Source organism: Neoarius graeffei, chromosome 13, assembly GCF_027579695.1.
Source record: "Neoarius graeffei isolate fNeoGra1 chromosome 13, fNeoGra1.pri, whole genome shotgun sequence".
In the NCBI taxonomy this organism is placed as follows: Eukaryota; Metazoa; Chordata; class Actinopteri; order Siluriformes; family Ariidae; genus Neoarius; species Neoarius graeffei.
Genome location: NC_083581.1, coordinates 70,159,412 through 70,180,479, shown reverse-complemented (window position 1 = coordinate 70,180,479; position 21,068 = coordinate 70,159,412). Strand labels below are relative to the sequence as shown.

Sequence of the window (21,068 nt, the reverse complement as noted above, 5' to 3'; positions counted from 1 at the left end):
CGCTTAGGTGATGCCATGTTGTGTCCTCTATGGTCTCCTCACTACAACTGGGCGGGCAATTCATACAGTGGGTGGGAATCCAGAGGGGGGGGCGTGGGGATCATCTCCCTTGCTGACGTAGTAAAGGGAAGAGTTTATCAACGCGCCGTTTTGACGCGCCATTCTCAAATGTTGGGCATAGTTTGGTTTACACATTATGAAATTTCTAGCCACTGGGGTGACTTAAGAAGGTCAGAGGAACTCATTTTAACGTTAAATAACCTCAGAAAGTGAAAATTTCATGCCATGGGACCTTTAATTATTCTATTTAAAAAAAGAATAAAATTGGAAGTCTGTGATTCGAATTCAGTAGCTTTTGGTCCACTAAACAAAAATTATTGGGTGTCAGGGAAAATTCTTTTTATGACCTACACTTGAAAAATCTGAAAGGCAGTCTACCTTTAATAATGTGAATTAGCACACAGAAATGGAACATGCACTGCCCAAGAAAATTGTTAAACAAATCATAACTATTTTATTGTATTTTATATCTATTTTAAATTTGGCAATAATTTTCCTGATAAAGCATTAACTTCATTATGTCTAACTGTCTTGGAAACAAAATGTCTGTATGACAATGAAAAATATACGTATTGATATATATAACCAGTTTGTCCAACCCTAGTTTGGCTGGAAGTGTAATCCTACATCCCAGTGGCTGTAAATGTGAAGCCTATAAGTGAGGCAAGATGGAGTGACAGAAACAAAGAGAAACTAGAAGGGCACTTGGTAGAGTGTATACCTTCACCGAGCCACATATTATCAACTTGAACCTTGGATAATACTAAAGCTGTACACCAAGTTTCATTTAAATCTGTTCAACACATTTTGAGTTACGTTGAGAAAAGACAAAACAATTCCTGGATCCACATACTGTACATATCCAGATTTGCATCAAAATCAAAACAATTGTTCCTTTGCCCATGGCTCACCTTTCATCCAAATTTCATCAAAATCTGTTCACTAATTTTTGAGTTATGTTGGGAACAGACAAACAAATGAAAAGTTGTGCAGAGCATGATACTTGTGAAAATCACAAAGAAATGGAAGTTATGGCTGATTAGGTGTTTTTACAAGATTTGACCTTGGTGACCTTGACCTTTGACCATGACCCACCAAAAACTAATGATATCTTTGTGTGACCCTAGTGAGTTGTTGTGCATTTTGGTGAAGATTGGTCAAGAAATGATTATGCTAGAGCACCAGCAAACAAACGGACAGATCAACATACTTGCAAAAATCTCCGATTTTCGCAAGTAACAAACAGAGGTGAAAACATAACTTCCTCCAATGAAGTTGATGGAGGTAATAACAATTATTCTATCCACATTCGCTGGATATGAGCAACCGCATGCACTGATTGGCTACTCTACTACTAGGATATCAGCTCATATACCATGAGTAGAGAAAAACAAAATGGCAGAGCGTGTTGCTGAACCAGCCAAGGATGAAATAAAAACTCTACTCGAAAACAAAACCCCCAAAATTATCAAGTATTTAAAAGAAACAGAAATAGCTAAAAAAAAAAATATTTTTTCCTAGCCTGGTAAGCCAGACTAAATGTGAATATTTAGTCTGGCCTCGATCCGTAGACATTTCTGAAGGGGGTAGGAGGAACAAACCGCTGTCTTTCAAACTGTCTCTGTGCGTATAGGCCAACGTTCTGATCAATCAGCGCAACAGTGACTGTGATGTAGTCAGAGCGACAGAAAGCAGTGGGGGAGACCTTGAAATAAATAATTTTTCAAAATGCGTATTAATTAATAAACAGGTTCTAGATATTAAGAAGTTTGGAGATAATGACCACAAGTTTGGAGTCTGTACCATATACACTCATTTTCTTTCCAAGTGTTTTTCAAGGGTTTGCTTAAACTGTTTTTGAGAGTTTTTATTTAGTGGTGTTTGGTGAAATTTCCCTTAAATTTAAAATAACGGGAAAATAAGAAACAATCAAAAAGTAATGTTTCAAAGCTGTTCATTAATTCTTCGTACTGCACAAACTAGCCCCATCCTTTTGGCTACGAGCGGAGCCAGCTGGTAGATCAGACTTTTGCCATAGCCGGTCGGCAAAACAGCGAAACGTCCTTCTTGAAAAGGAATGAGCGGAGAGCCTCTTCCTGCTCATGTTTCAACGAAAACTCCAAGTCTAATTCTTCTAAAACTGATTCCAAAGCGGAGTCAAACGCGCGCTGTTCTCTAGCCGTAGCCATCTTTCCTGCTGTGCTTTCTCCAGCGTCGCGCAGCTTTGTCGTCACTCCTGCAAAAGCCCGCCCAAAGAATCCAAACAAAAACCTTGCGTTGTGATTGGCGGGCACGATTTGATGCCCGGGGTGTTTTTGTTTATATGGTGCGAGGCTAGACCCATTCGCTAGGCAAAAATATTTTTGGCCACTAGGCGGGTGGGTCTAGTTTACTAGGCTAATCCCCCCCCCCCCCCCCCAATATTTCCTGTTCCACACTCCAGCCCAGTCGGTGGCAGTAATGCACCTTTAAGTTGGTTTGCCAACCACCATAAAACCCTAAAGAAGAACCCCCCCAAAATCCAAAAAAAAAAAAGAATAAAAGTATTTGATGGTAAGAACCTCTCTTTTAAAAAAAAATCAAGAATTATTATTCTCACATTTTTCACAAATTGCTACGGTCATTTCGCCGGTTTGTTTACATTCTAAGCGGAAATTATTTTGTCGGACATTTTGTATAAAATTATTTATCGAATTTGCAAAAAAATAAAAATGCTGCTTCTCAAAATCCAGTGATTGTGGATAGAGTAAAACAGTTATTGCACTCAATCTCTGTGCTACGTGCCTCATCAGCTATCAGCTCATGTATGACTTGATTTCGTGGAATAACTGTTAAATATAAAAAGATATTCCGGTGATTTCTTTGAAGAAACTGGATGTGTGTAAAAGAAATGTATTGTTACGGCGTATTCTCAGGTTAATTAGTTAGCCTAATCCATGATGCTAACATGCAAGCTCGCAACGTTGAAACCTGTGTTAGCCTAGGTCTCTAAATCAGCGGTCTTCACCATTTTCAAGCACAAGATCACTTTGGAAGTCAAAATCTGAACTCGACACCTAAAACACTGTATGTTGACAAAAGAAAAAACAAGCCCACCAAGAGTAGCACCATTTACCTTCCTGAAAGGTCAGAGACAAAGTTGTGGAGAAGTATAGATCAGGGTTGGGTTATAAAAAATATCCCAGACTTAATCAGAGATGCAACAAAGACACCAAAGATAACACTGAAGGAGCTGCAAAGATCCACAGCGGAGATGGGAGTATCTGTCCATAGGACCACTTTAAGCCGTACACTCCACAGAGCGGGGCTTTATGGAAGAGTGGCCAGAAAAAAGCCATTGCTGAAGAAAATACATTTGGAGTTTACCCAACAGCATGTGGCAGACTCCCCAAACACATGGAAGACGATTCTCTGGTCAAATGAGATTAAAATTGAACTTTTTGACCATGGTGGGAAATGCCATGTGTGGCGCAAACCCAACACCCTGAGAACACCATTCCTACAGTGAAGCATGGCGGTGGCAGCATCATGTTGTGGGGATATTTTTCATCTGCAGGGACAAGAAAGCTGGTCAGGACTGAAGGAAAGATGGATGGCACTAAATATAGGGCAATTCTGGAGGAAAACCTGTTTGAATCGGCCAGAGGTTTGAGACTGGGATGAAGGTTCACATTCCAGCAGGACAATGACCTTAAACATAGTGCTAAAGCTACACTGGAGTGGTTTAAAGGGAAACATTTAAATGTCTTGGAATGGCCTAGTCAAAACCCAGACCTCAATCCAATTGAGAATCTGTGGCATAACTTGAAGATCGCTGTACACCAACGCAGCCCATCTAACTTGAAGGAGTTGGAGCAGTTTTGCCTTGAGGAATGGGCAAAAATCCCAGTGGCTAGATGTGCTAAGCTAATAGAGACATACCCCAAGAGACTTGCAGCTGTAATTGCAGCAAAAGGTGACTCTACAAAGTATTGACTTTGGGGGGAGTTAATACCGATGCACACTCCAGATTTCTGTTGTTTCATCTTAATTATTGTTTGTGTCATAATAAAAAAACAGTTTGCACCTTTAAAGTGGTAGGCATGTTGTGTAAATCAAATGGTTCTAACCCCCCAAATATCCATTTTAATTCCAGCTTGTAATGTGACAAAATAGGACAAAAACCAAGGGAGATGAATACTTTTGCAAGACACTGTAACTGGTCAGAATGAATGTTTTTCTTGGGCTCCTCCCCACTCATACAATTGTACACCAGTAATTAAAGATGTAGCTATTTTCAAATCTATCCAGTCAGTGTATATTTTACCATTGCGTCTATTTTTTATTATTTTTTTAAATGCATTGTGAACATTGACAGTACCGTACATGGGTGCCAAAGTGACTGACTGGTTGATGACCCCTGCTTTAAAGCTTGTGGAACTGGACTGAAATCTATCACCTTACACACTCAGATCAGTTTTGCCAACTCTTTTCCAAGAAAGTAGCTAACGCCAGCTCAAAAGGCACATGCAGGACAGTCACTAACATCTGCTCAAAAGTTATTGATTGGCGCTTTTTTAAATAAAGTCACTAAAGGGAGTTAAAAAGTCGCAGTGAAATTAGAGTCTGATCAGTTTGTTTTATGGTGCTGTTAGCTTTGTTTGTTGCTAGCTGCCCCCTCATTAATGGCCACATTACACTTTATCCTTTTGTATACTTTATTAGCACTTGGAGGACAACTTCACAGTCAGGGACACAACGTGTGTGTGTAGATGTATTATGATGACAGTGTATTGTTGACGTAGATATATACATATATTGTGTGTGTTTTGTGTGAATGTGTGTTCTGACCATGTTCCTGATCTAACCGCCTTTCAGCAGAACCCATCACTCCCAACACTTTCTTCCAGTCTTAGACTGTACCAGGCTGCTCGGAGAGCTGGCTTGGCAGATAGAGTTACACTCGAGCCATTGCTATAACATGAATAAATCGTTTACCGAAACACATCACATCAGTTCTTATAAAGTAATGCCAAGTGACCAGAGGAAGGTTAGATTCTTTTTGGTTCTTTAATTGAGAAATTGAATCAAATTCATACACATGGCCCTATACAGATCAATGATATACTATGTTTCCCAGAAGAGGCCTGCTTTTGTAGTACAAGTTATGATCAAAAGTAAAAATTACAATTATAGCCTCACCAAATTATGACTTCTACACAGAATAATAAAGAGACATTTAGATTTTTGGTGCTCTATCTCCATCAGTCCTCCTTCCATAGCTTCAGTAATGGCAGATGGGACTGTTTGGGGTAGTTCAGAGGAATGTTCCTGGCTGGATAAACAGACCTATCCATCATATGTCCCCACAGCTTCTTGTCCCATGAGAATGTCTGAGGTGGTGATGTTGGAGATGCGTGGTAGATGGCAAGTGTGGTCTTAACATTAGCCACCGCTCCACCTCGGTTCTGTTTTGTCTCCCATCTGTTCCTCTGCTGGCCTGTACTGTGTTTTCACACAGCCCAGCTCAGAGACACTCCAACAAAACAACCACCATTGTGTCCAGCATGCTTTTATCTACAACCCCAATTCCAAAAAAGTCGGGGCGCTGTGTAAAACATAAATGAAAACAGAATGTGAAGATTTGCAAATCATGGAAACCCTGTATTTCATAGAAAATAGTACAAAGACAACATCAGATGTTGAAACTGAAAATTTATTTATTTTTTTGAAAAATGTATACTCATTTTGAATATGATGTCAGCAACATGTTTCAGAAAAGTTAGGACGGGGCAACGAAAGACTGAAAAAGTTGTGTAATGCTAAAAAAAAACCCAAAACAACACCCTAATTTGGTTAATTGGCAACAGGTCAGTAACATGACTAGGTATAAAAAGAGCATCCCAGAGAGGCGGAGTCTCTCAGAAGTAAAGATGGGGAGGGGTTCACTGCTCTGTGAAAGACCGCTTGGGCAAACAGTGCAACAATTTAAGAATAACGTTCCTCAAATGTAAAACTGCAAAGAATTTGGGGATCATATCATCTATGGTCCATAATATCATTAAAAGATTCAGAGAATCTGGAGAAATCTCTGTATGCAAGGGACAAGGCTGAAAACTGACATTGGATGCCTGTGATCTTCAGGCCCTCAAGAGACACTGCATTAAAAGCAGACATGTGTCTGTAGTGGAAATCACTGTATGGGCTCCGGAACACTTCAGAAAACCATCATCTGTGAAAATAGTTAATTACTGCATCCACAAATGCAAGTTAAAACCAGATATAAACAATATCCAGAAACACCGCCACCTTCTCTGGGCCTGAGCTCTTTTACGATGGACTGAGGCAAAGTGGAAAATTGTCCCGGGGTCTGACGAATCAAAGTAGAAATTCTTTTTAGAAATCATGGACACCACGACCTCCAGACTAAAGAAGAGAGGGACCATCCGGCTTGTTATCAGCGCACAGTTCAAAAGACAGCATCTGTGATGGTATGATGGTGCATGAGTGCACATGACATGAGTAGCTTTTACATCTGGGAAGGCGTCATTAATGCTGAATGAGATGTACACGTTTCACAAAGTCTTTTTCAGGGAAGGCTTTCCTTCTTTCACCAAGATAATGCAAACCGCTTTCTGCACATATTAAAACTGCATGGCCCCGTAGGAAAAGAGTCTGGTTGCTAAACTGGCCTGCCTGCAGTCCAGACCTGTCTCACATTTAAAACATTTGGCGCATTATGAAGTGCAAAAATACAACAAAGGAGACCCCGAACTGTTGAGCAACTGAAATTGTATATCAGGCAAGAATGGGACGACATTTCTCTTTCAAAACTACAACAGCTGGTCTCCTCAGTTCACAAACGTTTAGAGTGTTGATAAAAGTAGAGGTGATGAAATGAAACACAGTGGTAAACACGGCCCATCCCAACTTTTCTGAAACGTGTTGCTGGCATCAAATTCAAAAGGAGCATATATTTAAAAAAACAATAAAAATTTCTGCTTCAAAATTTGACATATATTTGTACTATTTTCAATGAAATGTCAGGTTTCCATGATTTACAAATTATCGCATTCTGTTTTTATTTACAGTTTACACAGCGTCCCAACTTTTTTGGAACTGGGGTTGTATATCAATCCTTTTTTCTTCTTGTCAATCATATATGCCTCACCCACATTCTGTTTATTATCTTTTTGTTCATGCTGTTGTCTTAATTTGCGCACATTTCTGCTTTTCAGTTTTATTTGTAACAAGAATGTGAGAAATATCTTCATCTTATCCTGGTAACAATCAGATGATCACGGCAGATGAAGGAAAGTCATAGTGAACTCATATGATTATCACTACCTACTTAAAGGAAAAATCCATCCTGAACAACTTGTATAATTAATCTCCAATATTTATTTTGTTATGAAATTCTGAGTTGTCTGAGCTTTCTTGGTATCAACTACTTTCATCAACGTGTTGGTTGATTTTCACTTTGGTTAACAGTTGTCTGCATTGCCAGCTATGCTGTTTGACTACCTGGTGAGAGTGGTGTAGCGGTATTTAGTCTTCCTTCATGTCTACAAAACGAGTGTGTCGCGGCAGCGCTTTAGTCCTTTAGTTTTTCCATCTCTCTCGCTTCCTCATTCGTTCATGCTGCCCAAATAGATCAGGTACCAACACTCCAAAACATCAACTTTCACACTAATACTGCCATCAGTGCCTTTGTTCTTGTCATCTTGTAGATCGCTAACTAGCCAAGTTGAGTCTTAGCCGTAACAAGTGTGCCATATAGCTCCATTTCTTTCTGGAACTTTGAGTCCAGCACTTGTTGTGTCCACTATTTCTACATTTGATTTCTCCAAGGTCTTTTAAGTTATCAGAGATGCCCACAAGCGCCTGCGACTGGCGGTTTTCTCCGCCTACACAGACAGTCTGTGCCGGCTACTAGATCTCAGAAAAAAATAAAAACTTGCCTTTCAACATTCAAGTGATTTTATATCGTCTCCGCTGCCCATAATTTGCTGCAAATCCAAATATTCCACCATGAAATTGTCTTCGATTCAGGTCCAGCATGACCGGAGCGGCGCTGTAGTTGTTGATCGATTCTCGCGCTCTGATTGGCTGAGCCGGACTGCGTGACCATGCTGTAGCATATGTAGTTATATTACACCATGTAGTTATGTTACAGAGCCAGGCAGCGTACTACAGAGGGTAACTGAGAAAGCCAAGTGCACATACATCTGGAGGGAAGTTTCAAACACATTTTGCAAGTATTTTACAGGGAAATGGTTACTAATTTATTAGCTGAGAATGCACCAGGGGTGGCATGGTGGTGTAGTGGTTAGCACTGTCGCCTCACAGCAAGAAGGTCCCGGGTTTGAGCCCCATGGCCGGCGAGGGCCTTTCTGTGCGGAGTTTGCATGTTCTCCCCGTGTCCGCGTGGGTTTCCTCCGGGTGCTCCGGTTTCCCCCACAGTCCAAAGACATGCAGGTTAGGTTAACTGGTGACTCTAAATTGACCGTAGGTGTGAATGTGAGTGTGAATGGTTGTGTGTCTATGTGTCAGCCCTGTGATGACCTGGCGACTTGTCCAGGGTGTACCCCGCCTTTCACCCGTAGTCAGCTGGGATAGGCTCCAGCTTGCCTGCGACCCTGTAGAAAGATAAAGCGGCTAGAGATAATGAGATGAGATGAGAATGCACCAGCAGGCATGTAAATTTAGATATTTTCTGGTGGGCATGCCCCCAGTGCCCCCTAACATTAATGTGCCTTTGGTGTGCCATAGTGGCTTTGCTGCCGCAAACTCCAGAACTGCTTAGAGCGGCGGCTACAATTATCGACAATCCCTAATTATCGACACCTTTTCGGATTTACCAATAAAAAACAATTTTACAAAGGTGAGTTTCAGTTACAACAGTTATTATTGGTTAATTAATCAACCGGAAGACCCCCCTTGCCCTTTGATCTTGTCGTTTGATGACACAGCTCATTACCTGAGATGGAATTCTTTTTAGCACGATCAGCAATCTGAGGAAAATCCAGATGTTATCATCGCAGGTAAGCATGGTGGAAAGATCACAGACATGTTTTTACTGATCAAATTCACCAATATTTCATGATCTCCTCGTCGAAACCTACTTTGTTTCTTACTCTTTCATTTGACAGTCGCCATTTTGTATCTAAATGTGCGTTTGAGAAGTTACGTGAGGTGTCGATAATAGTGATCACTTTCACCGGTGTCCACCATTATCGACACCCTGTAGAATTAAGTGACATTTACAACTGTTATGAATCGATCTTTGTGTAACATTGTTGAAGTAGATGAAGTACTTTAAAAAAATAAGTGCTGTGATTTCTATATTTTTTTCTGATTCATAACAGAATGGAATGTTTATAGAGTATTTGGAATCTGATTGCAATAAATAGAATTAGACCAGAATTAAATTCCTAGTATATAAAAAAAATTACATGCTTGAAATATTCAGATTTTTTTATTCCATTCAGAATTTTTTTTTTTTTTGCAGTTTGTTGTAAATATCTACCACATATTACAATATCAGTAGACATTTTATATTTTGGTTCGAGGAATGACATGCGACCTTTGACCTGGAGTTTCATGTGGTTACAGTGTCAATCGCCTGTTGACATTTATTGGTAAACTACAAAACTAGAAATTAATACAAACAACAACGAATGATTCACAAAATGTGCTCTACGAAAATACTTAGAAAGCGGGTAGAAAGCGGATCAAAAAGATTTTCTGACGCAGGTTAAACATTATCAGTTCATTTGTTTACAAACAGAATTACTTCCTCATTTACGTAAACACCGACATCCATATATTTATATAAAACATATTTTGTACGAAATATAAGTCTATGTAAAACAAATTTTAAATAAAATCTATGTTTTGTTAACTTAATACTACATACCGATTATTGATAAAAAAATAATCATCTGGGTGTCGATAATTGTGGAATGGTGTCGATAACTGTGGACAAAGGTTTCGATAATTGTGGAACGGTGTCACATGATCTGATATGCTAAGTAATCAGGAATGAACTCTTTTTTTTTTTTCCAGTGGAAGTTTGAGTAATTATTCATGCAAAATTTACGTATTGAAAGTCTTTTTCTACTTTTGCAACAGCCAAAAGATCGTTAAGGTGTCGATAATTGTAGCCTCTGCTCTACTACTTTTTTTAGCGGCTACTTCAGATTTTCTGCAGAACCCCGAGTTATATAAGAAGGTCTTTAGGAATTAACAGTGAAACCTGGCCATTGTCCATTATGTTTGACCTCATTGAAATTTTCATGCCTATTAAACAACATTGAACTCGCAATGCCCCCAGAATGGGACAGAACTTCTAACATCTGACAGGAATAATAAAAATACAGCACTATAATACAGTATAAGCACATTTAATTAATGTGTTTCAGGGTGGACTTTTCTTTTAATATAGGACTCGGTTTTATGGCTCATGAGTCATTGGAATTAGGTTTGGATTACACTGGAATGTCATTTGCTTCTTTTTATGTTCCTTTTTGCTTCAGTTTCCTGTCTTCATTTGGCCACACATCTCATTGACCTTGCCTTGCAGAGCGAGAGCGTTGGCACATGAGGAGCACTGGTGCCAGCTCGCCTGGCCCTCCAAACACGGGCCTTCCATTGGCTCAAGCTAAAGGTGACAATTACCTGCAAAGATCCAACCTTTAGATGAAGGTGAAAGCTTTATGGACTGTTCCTAGGCCTCTGAAGGAGCTTGTGGACTTGCTCAGATGGTTCCTGTACGAGAGAATGGTTGTGTAGTCTGTTAAAGTTTCTGTTGTTGGAAAAGGTTCTCAGTTCCAGTCTTGGAGACTTCACACTGGCAACTCACACTGGTTTTTCCCATTTTCCTTCCTGTAACTCATACGATGCAGATCATGAATTTAATTAGCACATGGAGTCAGGAAAAACATTTTTGTGAGTCTTGTGCAGATCAGATCATGAGCCTTAAACTAGATTCACGGTAGAGCTAATCCAGACAGTATAATGTAACATCTACAGTATCGCAAATAATAAAGATAGAGATGGGTGTGTTAGGAGCTAATGCTAATCATCTTGGCAGGAATCTACAGTGGTACATTCAGGATAAAGCTTTCACCTTTGTTAGAACCCCCTCTGTAAATTGGTCAGCTTGAGTGTTGTGTACATTTTGCTGTGTTTTTACCAAGTCTCTGTCAGTGGTTTATTGAAGGTGCTCAAGAATGTTTGTACTCCTTTACACAGAAACTCAAGCCCCGTTTATACACGTAGTGCCCATCCATGCACATTGGTGTTTCTCTACTACGTAGCCTTGGCTTTTTATTTAACCACTTCGACACTTTGTTTGCTATATAGAGTAAATATCCATCATATTTAAGAAACATTTTTACTTAGATGACCAATGTGCAATAATCATGTATACAACATTATCGCACTTGACCGTGTGTGTGTGTGTGTGTGTGGGCGTGCTTCAGTTTGGATGGCATGTCAAGACTTAGAGGGCTTTGGTTTCTGGAGTATGATCTTGTCCTTTCAGTGTCGTCTCGTAAGGTGATCTCCCCTAATCTGCCCTTTCCCCTTCTGTTTTATTGTATCTGTGTGGTATTTTGAGTCTTTGTAAATTCTTTGTGAAATCGATGTAACTGCAAACCTGACATACATGTTAAACATGTCCATGTTTACCTGTATTCTTTCTCTTAGGTGCCATTAGTATGTCTGTCTTAAATTGTTTGGGATTTTATGCCACAGCCGAGAGCGACACGGAGACACAATGTTAGAAGGGCAAGGGTAAGGTTCTTGTAATCTGTTGGGGTTTTCATTTTTTTTTTTTGTCTCCTTTGTGCCGAACCCCCTTCCCAAGGCCGCCTTAATCAGCGTGGTGTCTCTGCCTTTCTTCTTCTTTTATTTGAGTCTTATGTCTCTCTGTCACTTTCTCTCATCAACCATCAGTTTCTTCACAGGTAAAAAAAGAAGCTTGCAAGATTCATCGACCTCCTAAAACTAACAGAGATCAAAATCCAGGGGCGTGACTGCTGCCTCTAAAGCTCTACACACCTATAACTCTAAACATGACTCTCTCTCTCTCTCTCTCTCTCTCTCTCTCTCTCTCTCTCTCGGATATATACATGTATAAAAACATTATTATATATGTATATACCCATCCAAGTACGTCTATATATGTGTGTAAAGCAACATTCAAGCAGCTCTAGGACCAGCTCGTCCATAGACAGCTTTGCCCATCTAACAGTCTGGATCCTTTTTTGCTTCTCTGTTTCTGTGTAGGTGTCTATAGTCAGCCTTATAGCTAATGCGCTGGGCTACTCCGATCTAGGGCCCATTAAATCACTCAGGACACTCAGGGCCCTGAGACCTCTCAGAGCATTGTCCCGTTTTGAAGGGATGAGGGTAAGAAAAGCTATAGAGCTGATCCTGCATGCCCATTCAACAGTTACAGCATGCTAGAGCTGATCAAAAAAACAGCAAAAGAAAACAGCAACAACAATGCCAAAGTCATACCAGGGGGATCATTAAAAAAAAAGAAAGAAAGAAAAGAAAATAACCAATGAAAATAAATCACCCTTTTCATCATACACAATGTGATTTCATGCATTCTTTACCAGATATGTCAATGTTTGAGATATGATGCAGCTGGAATATTCTTTACAACACAAGTACTCCCTGATTTGAGTGGAATCCTCTTGTGTTCGTCTGATTCCGAGTTAATTCTCGAAGGAATAAAACACGATGGAGCGCGCTGTTATAGGAAAGTAATCAACGACAGCATGGTGCGATGTGACGTGAAGCGGAATTCCTGCGACCACCCAGATGTTCGTTCTTTTCCTATAACAGAACGTTCCAAAGCGCTTTATTCCTCTTATACCACAGCAATTTACCATCACTCAGAATTTGTGATTTAATAAGATCTCACTGTTTAATATCTCACTTTTTATCCATTTGTCATTACGTTTAATGTTGTCGAAAGTCCGCAAGATATGGCAGTTCCTGTTCTCAGTTACGTTGTACGTAGCAGCAATAAACAGCCATTCCGGCTCTTTACAAGTCTCTCTCTTTGGATGTGTATAAGCCAAAAAAAAAAAATTCAGATTTATAAAATCCTGACACTGGAGATTGTTTCCAAAACTGCAAAATATACAGTACTGTGCAAAAGTCTTAGGCACATGTTGTAAAGAAACGCTGTCGACCAAAAATGGCTTAAAAAATAATGAAATTAAATGTTTCAACATTTAAAATCTATAAACAGTAATCAGTAAGCCATAATAAATGAAACAAAGTTGATATTTGGTGTGAGACGAGTTGACCCTTTGCTTTGAAATATGTATTTTATATATATATATATATATATATATATATAATTTTATTTTATTTTGTTGAGCTTCGCCTTGATAGCATAATTGAAAATAGCATGTACAAGAAAACAAAATAATAAGTACGATTACACGTAGGCAGGGTCACCACAAAATTACACTTTTCCCACCAATTACTGTGGGAAGATGGATAAATACGCTAATACATTAAAATGTAATAATAGAAAAAAATCTGAACATTAATCTAAAAACAACAGGTTATGGGGCTGGTAAGGATGCGTGACTTATTACATTTCACACAGACAGTTTTCCATGAACGTGGGTTTTCTACGTTATACACAGAGATAAGTGCATCATGATCAATTGTTGTTACAAGCTTACCTAAAATGTTCAGGAAGAGAGTTCCAAATTGTAGTGGTTCTCACGAAAAACGAGTATTGTTCCATCACAGTTCTACACTTACAAGAATGAAAAGAAATTACATTGGGATTTGCAGTAGATCTAGTTAATCTAGTTGGTATCAAACGACTGGGTAAAACATCAGATGAGAATGTTACACTGCCATTTATGACCTTAAAAAAGAATACCATATCCAAAAACTCATGCCAATAGCAAACTGGCAAAAGGTTAATGGCAACGAGTCCGTCCATATAGCCCTCAGAGCAAAGAAAGGGACGGTCTAAAATAAACTTGGACGCCCGACGCTGAATGCGCTCGACGCGTTTGATAAGCTCAACTGACTGTGGACACCAGACTTAAGTAGTGTATCCTAGGATTGGGCGAACAACTGCTAGGTACAACATGCGGCGCGTTCTTTGATTGCTAATCTCTGTAGCACATCTGTGCAGAAAACCAAGTAGCTTGTTAGCCTTTGTGCACTTTTCCATTACAAATAGTAGTCTCAGGTACAACGAGTGCAGTTTTATAAGGAAATGAGCTGTAGGTTTTACTGAGCATCTTAGGCAGCTGGGCCATAGAAGGTTCACGCTGCATGCTGCACACTACACGCTACACGCGTGTAAAGAAAAGTGGACAAACGTAGCATGACTTGCTCTGGGCCATAGAACGGCGTTCACGTTGCACGCTGCACACTTCACGCGTGAAGCGTGAAATGAACATGCACACTTTTTTCTAGGCGTGAAGATGGAAATTCCAGTCAATGCATGCGGTCACCGCCGCGCCAGCCAATCAGAACGGGTCTAGGGAGATAACTCTATGCTTTCAGGGGAAAACTTCAGAAAAAATATAATTGAATGGTATAATTGAAAAATAGTTCTTCATCGGGATTGTCAAGCAGATTATAGAATGTTCGGTGAAATTCACCACGGGTTTCTCTCAGAAGGAAGTGTTCTCGGCTCCAAATTCTGTTCCTTTTTCTCTTCCTCTGTCTCAGTAAAAGCAGAATGAGGCAATCGTCGTCATCCGAAGAGTCCATATTGTTGGTTACTCGGTCAAAGTAGAACAGACGCAACACGTGAACATCCAAGCATGAAGTTTAATGGCCCAGGGTCCGGTTCTTCACGTGAACGTGTAGCGTGCAGCATGCAGCGTGCAGCGTGAACCTTCTATGGCCCAGCTGCCTTATAGAACCAGCCACAGTTCTTCTGGACACTGTCTGTCACACTTGCTTCTTCATTTGGCATCAAAACCCAGCAGCCTTCATTATCCCTGTGTCCGAAATCACTCACTCGTTCCCTGCTCCCCATATAGGGAATTACTGTATAGAGGACTATATAGTGAGCTCATTGGTAAAATGAAAAAACGCTTTCGGACACTAGTCCGTCGCGCTGGTATTTACGTCATTACTGTCGCACAATTAAAATGTGCCAGATCAGTCGGCTGGTGGGTTTCAAAATAATAAACACATGCATGTATTTTTGTGATAAATCCGTATTATACTGAGCGCATTTCCCACATTAATAAATACAAAGTGCCTGCATCTTTCAGTTCTTTTAAATCAAGGCTGAATACTTTCTTTCTTCTTTGCCGCTGACTTTTATTAAATCAAATTTGAGATTTTTAATTTGATTTCTTTCAACGCGACTGCAATGCATGATGGGATATATTGCTTTGGCTAGTGACCATCAGTTGTACACTACTTTTCGTGATGCATTGCGGGATACCGTACTTTTAGTCCACTTTATAGGGTGTAAATAATCCTCACTAAGGTTTCGGACAGCACTACAAAATGGCAAACTCACTATATAGTGAGTAGGGAGCGATTTCGGACAGGGTATGTTTTCTTTTTTAATCTGAAAAGCGATCTCTTATGGAATACGCTGCTCAGATACCAATTTTTTTTTGGTAACGTTTGATTTTGTGCTGGAAAATGAACGTTTGGAACTCTAAAATCTTTTTGTACCGACTCGATAATGTAGAAGTCATAAAAGCCAAGAAGCCTTTATTTGTCACACGTACACTCAAGCACAGACTTAAGCACACAGTAAAATTTAACCTCTGCATTTAACCTATCTGAAGCAGTTGAACGCACACACATACCCAGAGCAGTGGGCAGCTATGCTACAGCGCCCAGGGAGCAGTAGGGGGTTAGGTGCCTTGCTCAAGGGCACTTCAGCCCAACCTCAGGCCATGGCCGCCCTATGTTAACCTAACCTGCATGTCTTTGGACTGTAGGGGAAACCGGAGCACCCGGACGAAACCCACGCAGACACAGGGAGAACGTGCAAACTCTACACAGAAAGGCCCCCGTCGGCCACTGGGCTCAAACCCAGAACCTTCTTGCTGTGAGGCGACAGTGCTAACCACTACACCCAAATCTATAACAGAAATCTATAACAAAGTTTGTATGGAAACAAAAAAAAAGGGTGCCTAACACTTTTGCACAGTACTGTACATCTCCTTCTAGAAAACCTCACCATATCAACAGTTACACATGGGGTTTTTTTTGTTTTGTTTTTTTAATTAGTTTATGTGCAGTGTCTACCATACACATCCTTGGATAAGAATTGAAACAATAAAGTAATAGAACAAGTGCATTTACAGTATATGAACCTGCCAGGCTGGTATGGAAAATTAATCACCTTTGGACCAATCAGAATTGAGAATCCAACAACGCTGTGGTATAAATCCTAACAGATAATCGAGATTTTATAGTATTCTGACCAAACGAAGGCTTCTCAAAGCTGCGTCATTGCATCAATTCTAATAACATGAATGTTTTCTTTAAAATAATTGGCTTTTTGATTTAAAAAAAAAACCCAAAACCGCAAAGGTTATTTATTGTAAACTAACACCAGCTTCGATTAATTGGCTGCTCTTTTGACCTGATTTTCTCAACCTGTGCTTTTAATGGAGAGCCCCTGTCCCTCCATCATTCCCCTTGTCCCACTGACCCCTTCTGCATCTATCAGAGAACAACCAGCAGCACAGATCCACTGGATCACTGAACTCTCACCTCCGCCTGCCCCATACAATACCGCACAGAACCACTTCAGAGCGAAAGACTCCTTTACACAATGGAGTTGTCACTCCTATCGCACCATAGCACACATGTACATGTGCAAGGAAAAGAAATTAGCGTGGCTCTCAATTACCTCCTGCAGATAGTCTGGAGTAAGAGTAGGTGTTAAGCTGAGCCTTCTCAGCAGTCATCCCTGCTTTGGTGGTTGTGAACGGTGGTGCCTGGTTGTTGTCGCTTTCAGTCCCTCCTCTCTTACCCCTGGACTGGTTGCCTTGAGCTTCTGTTGCCTTTCTAACCTTTCACCTTCTTCCCATCCCTTCAGCCCACTTCCTCCCTCTTTCCTTCCCTCCCTCCCTCCCTCCCTACTCCCTCATCCTGTCCTGTCCATCTCACCCTGTCCAACCTGCTGGAGTTGCGCCTCACCTCTCTTTCGCTTGTCCAGGATCTGCTCATGGGACTGAAAATAAGAGAGCCTCACACACACAGCAGTGTGGGTGTGAGAGAAGGATATTTGCTAAGCTTCTGTGGACCGTGGGAGCATAAAATAAAGTTCTCTGAAGCCTTGCATTCAGAGCTACTCAAATATGGTTGTTTTGGTCATTGGACGTTCAGCCGAACAGTTTGTGCCACTGTGTAGGGTGGAAAACGGACAGTATGACACGCCTCAAGATAAATATGCAATCTGAGAGTGTTCGGACAGTATTTATGGAAATTGACCACCTTTTTGAGTCAAAACAGAAGCTTAGGAAATTGACCAGGCAGCCTGCTGGCAGTAAGTGGTTTTATTCACAGCATGGCACTCTTAGGACATGGCACGATGATTCCTGTTAGAAATGCTGAAACTGGGAGACTGGACCCACTAGAGCAGAGAGATGTATAGAACTTAGAGCCAATTATCACGATCATTGTGGATAAAAATCACCCATTTCACTCTGGGCAAAACTTGTGTCCTCTCTGCAGAATGAACAAACGACCCAAAAATGACAGATCAGATTATCCAATCAGGATAAATATGCATGGATTTCACAGGCCTCTGCTGCTGTTTATACTTTTTTTTTATTATTATTATTTAATTAAGGAATAATCTTTCTAAAAAAAAATTTGCAATGATTTTTATTCCTATTATTTTTGTTTGTTTTTCCTGGTTTATTTCCTTCATGTTTAATAATCTAGTATCTGCGTACTGGCCGACTAAGCGTGTCATTTTTGGGTGGCATATGGAATGTGATTTTTCGAGCTCTTTGTAAAACTGCGTTGTCCCTTTGATTATCCAGTTTTGATTGGGTCGAACGAGCTAAGTGCTATTATGTAGTAATAGAAAGAAAGATAAGTGAATGAATACTATATCTGTACCCTTTATATTAGTCTTTGTTCGTTAAATGAAATGGCATTTTGTTTGAACTGAACAAAATAAGTCTGAGTTAAAAATGAATAAATGACTCGATAAGGAGACAGCAGCGCAGAGAGGTGAGAAATGAGACGTTTTAAACATGTTCACTTATCAGAATTATTTTAAAAATAAATCCGTAAACAAATGAATGTTTGAAATCATTCAGAAAGTTTGATCTGGGTTGTGGTTAATCTCAAGGCGAGTCCAGATTAAGCATGAACAAAATCCATCTGCTCCAATAGGATCTACGTTCACGCTTGTGATTATACACGTACGTAAATCTCTCTGTGCTGGTGCCTCTCCTGATTCATTTATTTATTGATTTTAACAGTGTTTGAGTTTGCACAATGATGCCATGTAACACGCATGTCCAGTTCAATTGCCAATGCACATTATGCACTTTTGAAAGCCATTTTCCCTCGCTTTTATATCTGTGTTGAATGTCATGAAAAATTGCAATGTCTATGTGACATTTAAATGTGTGCTAAATTCAAAGGCAACGTTCATTCTCCTAACAAATAACCTTAAACGGGGTTGTCTTTTAGACCATATTTGAATTTATTTAAACTACTCATACAAAAAAATTAGTTTTTGTAATGATTTTTTATCTTCTTACGGTATGATATACACTCACCGGCCACTTTAATAGGAACCTGTCCTTGATTCCAAGATCCCTGTTCTTGGCTGCAGGAGTGGAACCCAATGTGTTCTTCTGCTGTTGCATGCTGAGATGCTTTTCTGCTCACCACGGTTGTAAAGAGTTGCTATGAGTTACTATATCCTTCCTGGCAAGAAAGCTCGAACCAGTCTGGCCATTTTCCTCTGACCTCTCTTATCAACAAGGCGTTTGTTTCCACCCACAGAACTGTCGCTCACTCACTCGATGTTTTTTTTGTTTTTCGCACCATTCTGTGTAAACTCTACAGACTGATGTGTGTGAAAACCCCAGGAGATCAGCAGTTTCTGAAATACTCAAACAAACCAGCAGTCCATCTGGCTCAAACCAGCACCCATGCCACAGTGAAAGAAAGTCGCACTTTGAGATTTTTCCCATTCGGATGTTTGAACATTAACTGAAGCTCTTGATTTCTTTGTATCTGCATGATTTGATGCATTGTGCTGCTGTCAAGGGACTGGCGGATTACAGAACTGCATCAAACAGAACAGCCGGTGGATGGGTGTTCCTAATAAAGTGGCCAGTGAGTGTATAAGTATAGTGCTGTATAAGGGCTGAAGAAGTGTTACATTGATTGATTTGATCACGCGGAAGGTCAAGACAAGCTTTTTTTTTTTTTCTCTCCGCCTTGAAATTTTCCCGAATTACAGTATCAGTCCTTGTAACAGCAAATGGAGAGACCTTACCCCATATTTGCTAGGAGAATCCTACCATTCCACAGTATTAAATTAGCGTGCAAGGAGGGAATATGGCTCCACTGTGGAATCCGTGAAAAACATGCATGCTCAGCTAGCTGCCTGTCCCAGAGCTGCGGCTCAGCCAGCCTAACACAGTGTGTGAGCGTCCACAGCACGCTCCGCTCCTTGCTAATCACTGGTGGATGGGATCCTGAACAGGGCTGAGGGTGGAAGGGGATGGGGGAAAGCCCAGGGAAAGTGGGGGTTTGATATGATCAGTGTAGTCCTGTTCTTGCTTGCTTGTGGGTGGAGGAGCAGGTTATGTTACGGGTTTGCTGGGTTTTGTTGGGGTTTGCGTTGCCTATCTGTATGGCAGATATTTCTGCGATAATGCTTATAGCCCCAATCCTAAGATTATTACCCTTAATTCAGAGGTCATAATTAAAACTACATGTAGTGTCGTAGTTTTCTTTTTCCCCCAAAGACAAAATTTATGGAAACTCCCAAACCCTTTCATGCATAAATTATTTTGAAACATCCAGAGCTTAAAACTGCATGCAATATGAACTTTAATTATTCTCAACAGCACTTATACTTAAACAGTAATAAATGGATATAAACAAAAATTGTTAACATGTTGGGCAAAAATATGTATTACATTGACCAAATTTGCAGAACCTAAAGAGGCTTTGCACCGTCACATGACCCCACAGCAACGGTAACTAGGGTGCCATGACAGGGGGCATGCTTGCTGTGCTCCATTCAGCCGAGTTAGTTGTTACTGATCAGTATGGGAAGGTTTTGCTGGACGTGCAAATCATTCTTAATGAAACTAAGACATCAGATTTTTCAATTTACCAAAAGTAATTTGAGAAATTCGGGGGAAAAACTAGAGAGATTTCTAAACGTAGAGGGGAAAAACATTCAGCGGGACTCGGTATCGAACAGAGAGGTCAAAACCCCTATGGTATGCTCACTTCATTTCCACTCAGGTAAGGATTAAATATATAAATAAATTGTAGCGAAGCAAGAGAACAGTCACCTTATTCTGGAATAAAGAGCCAGGCTTGTTGGTATGGCAGTCAGAACACATACTCAATTGTAGTGACAGGCACTCTGTCCTCCCCTTCAGGAGGCACACCTGTGCACTTCACACACACACAGGCGTCCCTCAACCATACTTCTCCCGTACCAGGGTGCCCCACACACTCGTGCTTCACCCATCTTTGGGGCCACCTATCCTGGGGGTACCTCATCCAGCTCACACCTCCGATGGCCTCCCAACAAGCCATCCCACTTCTGACACCATCTCTAGTGAAGCAAGAGAACAGTCGCCTTGTCCTGCCTTGAACCCAGGTCTACAGAGTGCCAAACCTGCACCCTGACCACAACACCAAAGAGCCAGGCTCGTTGGTAGGGCAGTCAGAGCACATACTCAACTGTAGTTGTATTTGTGTCAACTGTAGTGATATTTCACAACTACAGCAAGGTGCTCATTCTTATCTGGTGAAGCGAGCATGAGCATCAA

At 40.5% G+C, this 21,068-nt stretch overlaps 1 protein-coding gene and 1 long non-coding RNA gene across 13 annotated transcripts in view; one reads left to right on the top strand and one right to left on the bottom strand.

Annotated features, from left to right (window-relative positions):
• The window catches only part of LOC132897092 (uncharacterized), a 69,136-nt gene that overhangs the window by 20,303 nt on the left and 27,765 nt on the right, over nt 1-21,068 (bottom strand). The gene's annotated exons all lie outside the window — the stretch shown is intronic.
• Nucleotides 1-21,068, top strand: part of scn8aa (sodium channel, voltage gated, type VIII, alpha subunit a) — a 170,902-nt gene that overhangs the window by 142,589 nt on the left and 7,245 nt on the right. For 10 of the 12 annotated variants that reach the window (XM_060938434.1, XM_060938436.1, XM_060938429.1 and 7 more), the window contains one exon: nt 12,334-12,456. The exons of the other annotated variants lie outside the window; for them this stretch is intronic. In XM_060938434.1, the coding sequence (XP_060794417.1) occupies nt 12,334-12,456 (123 nt within the window). The remainder of the gene's footprint in view (nt 1-12,333; nt 12,457-21,068) is intronic. 12 annotated transcript variants of the gene reach the window in all.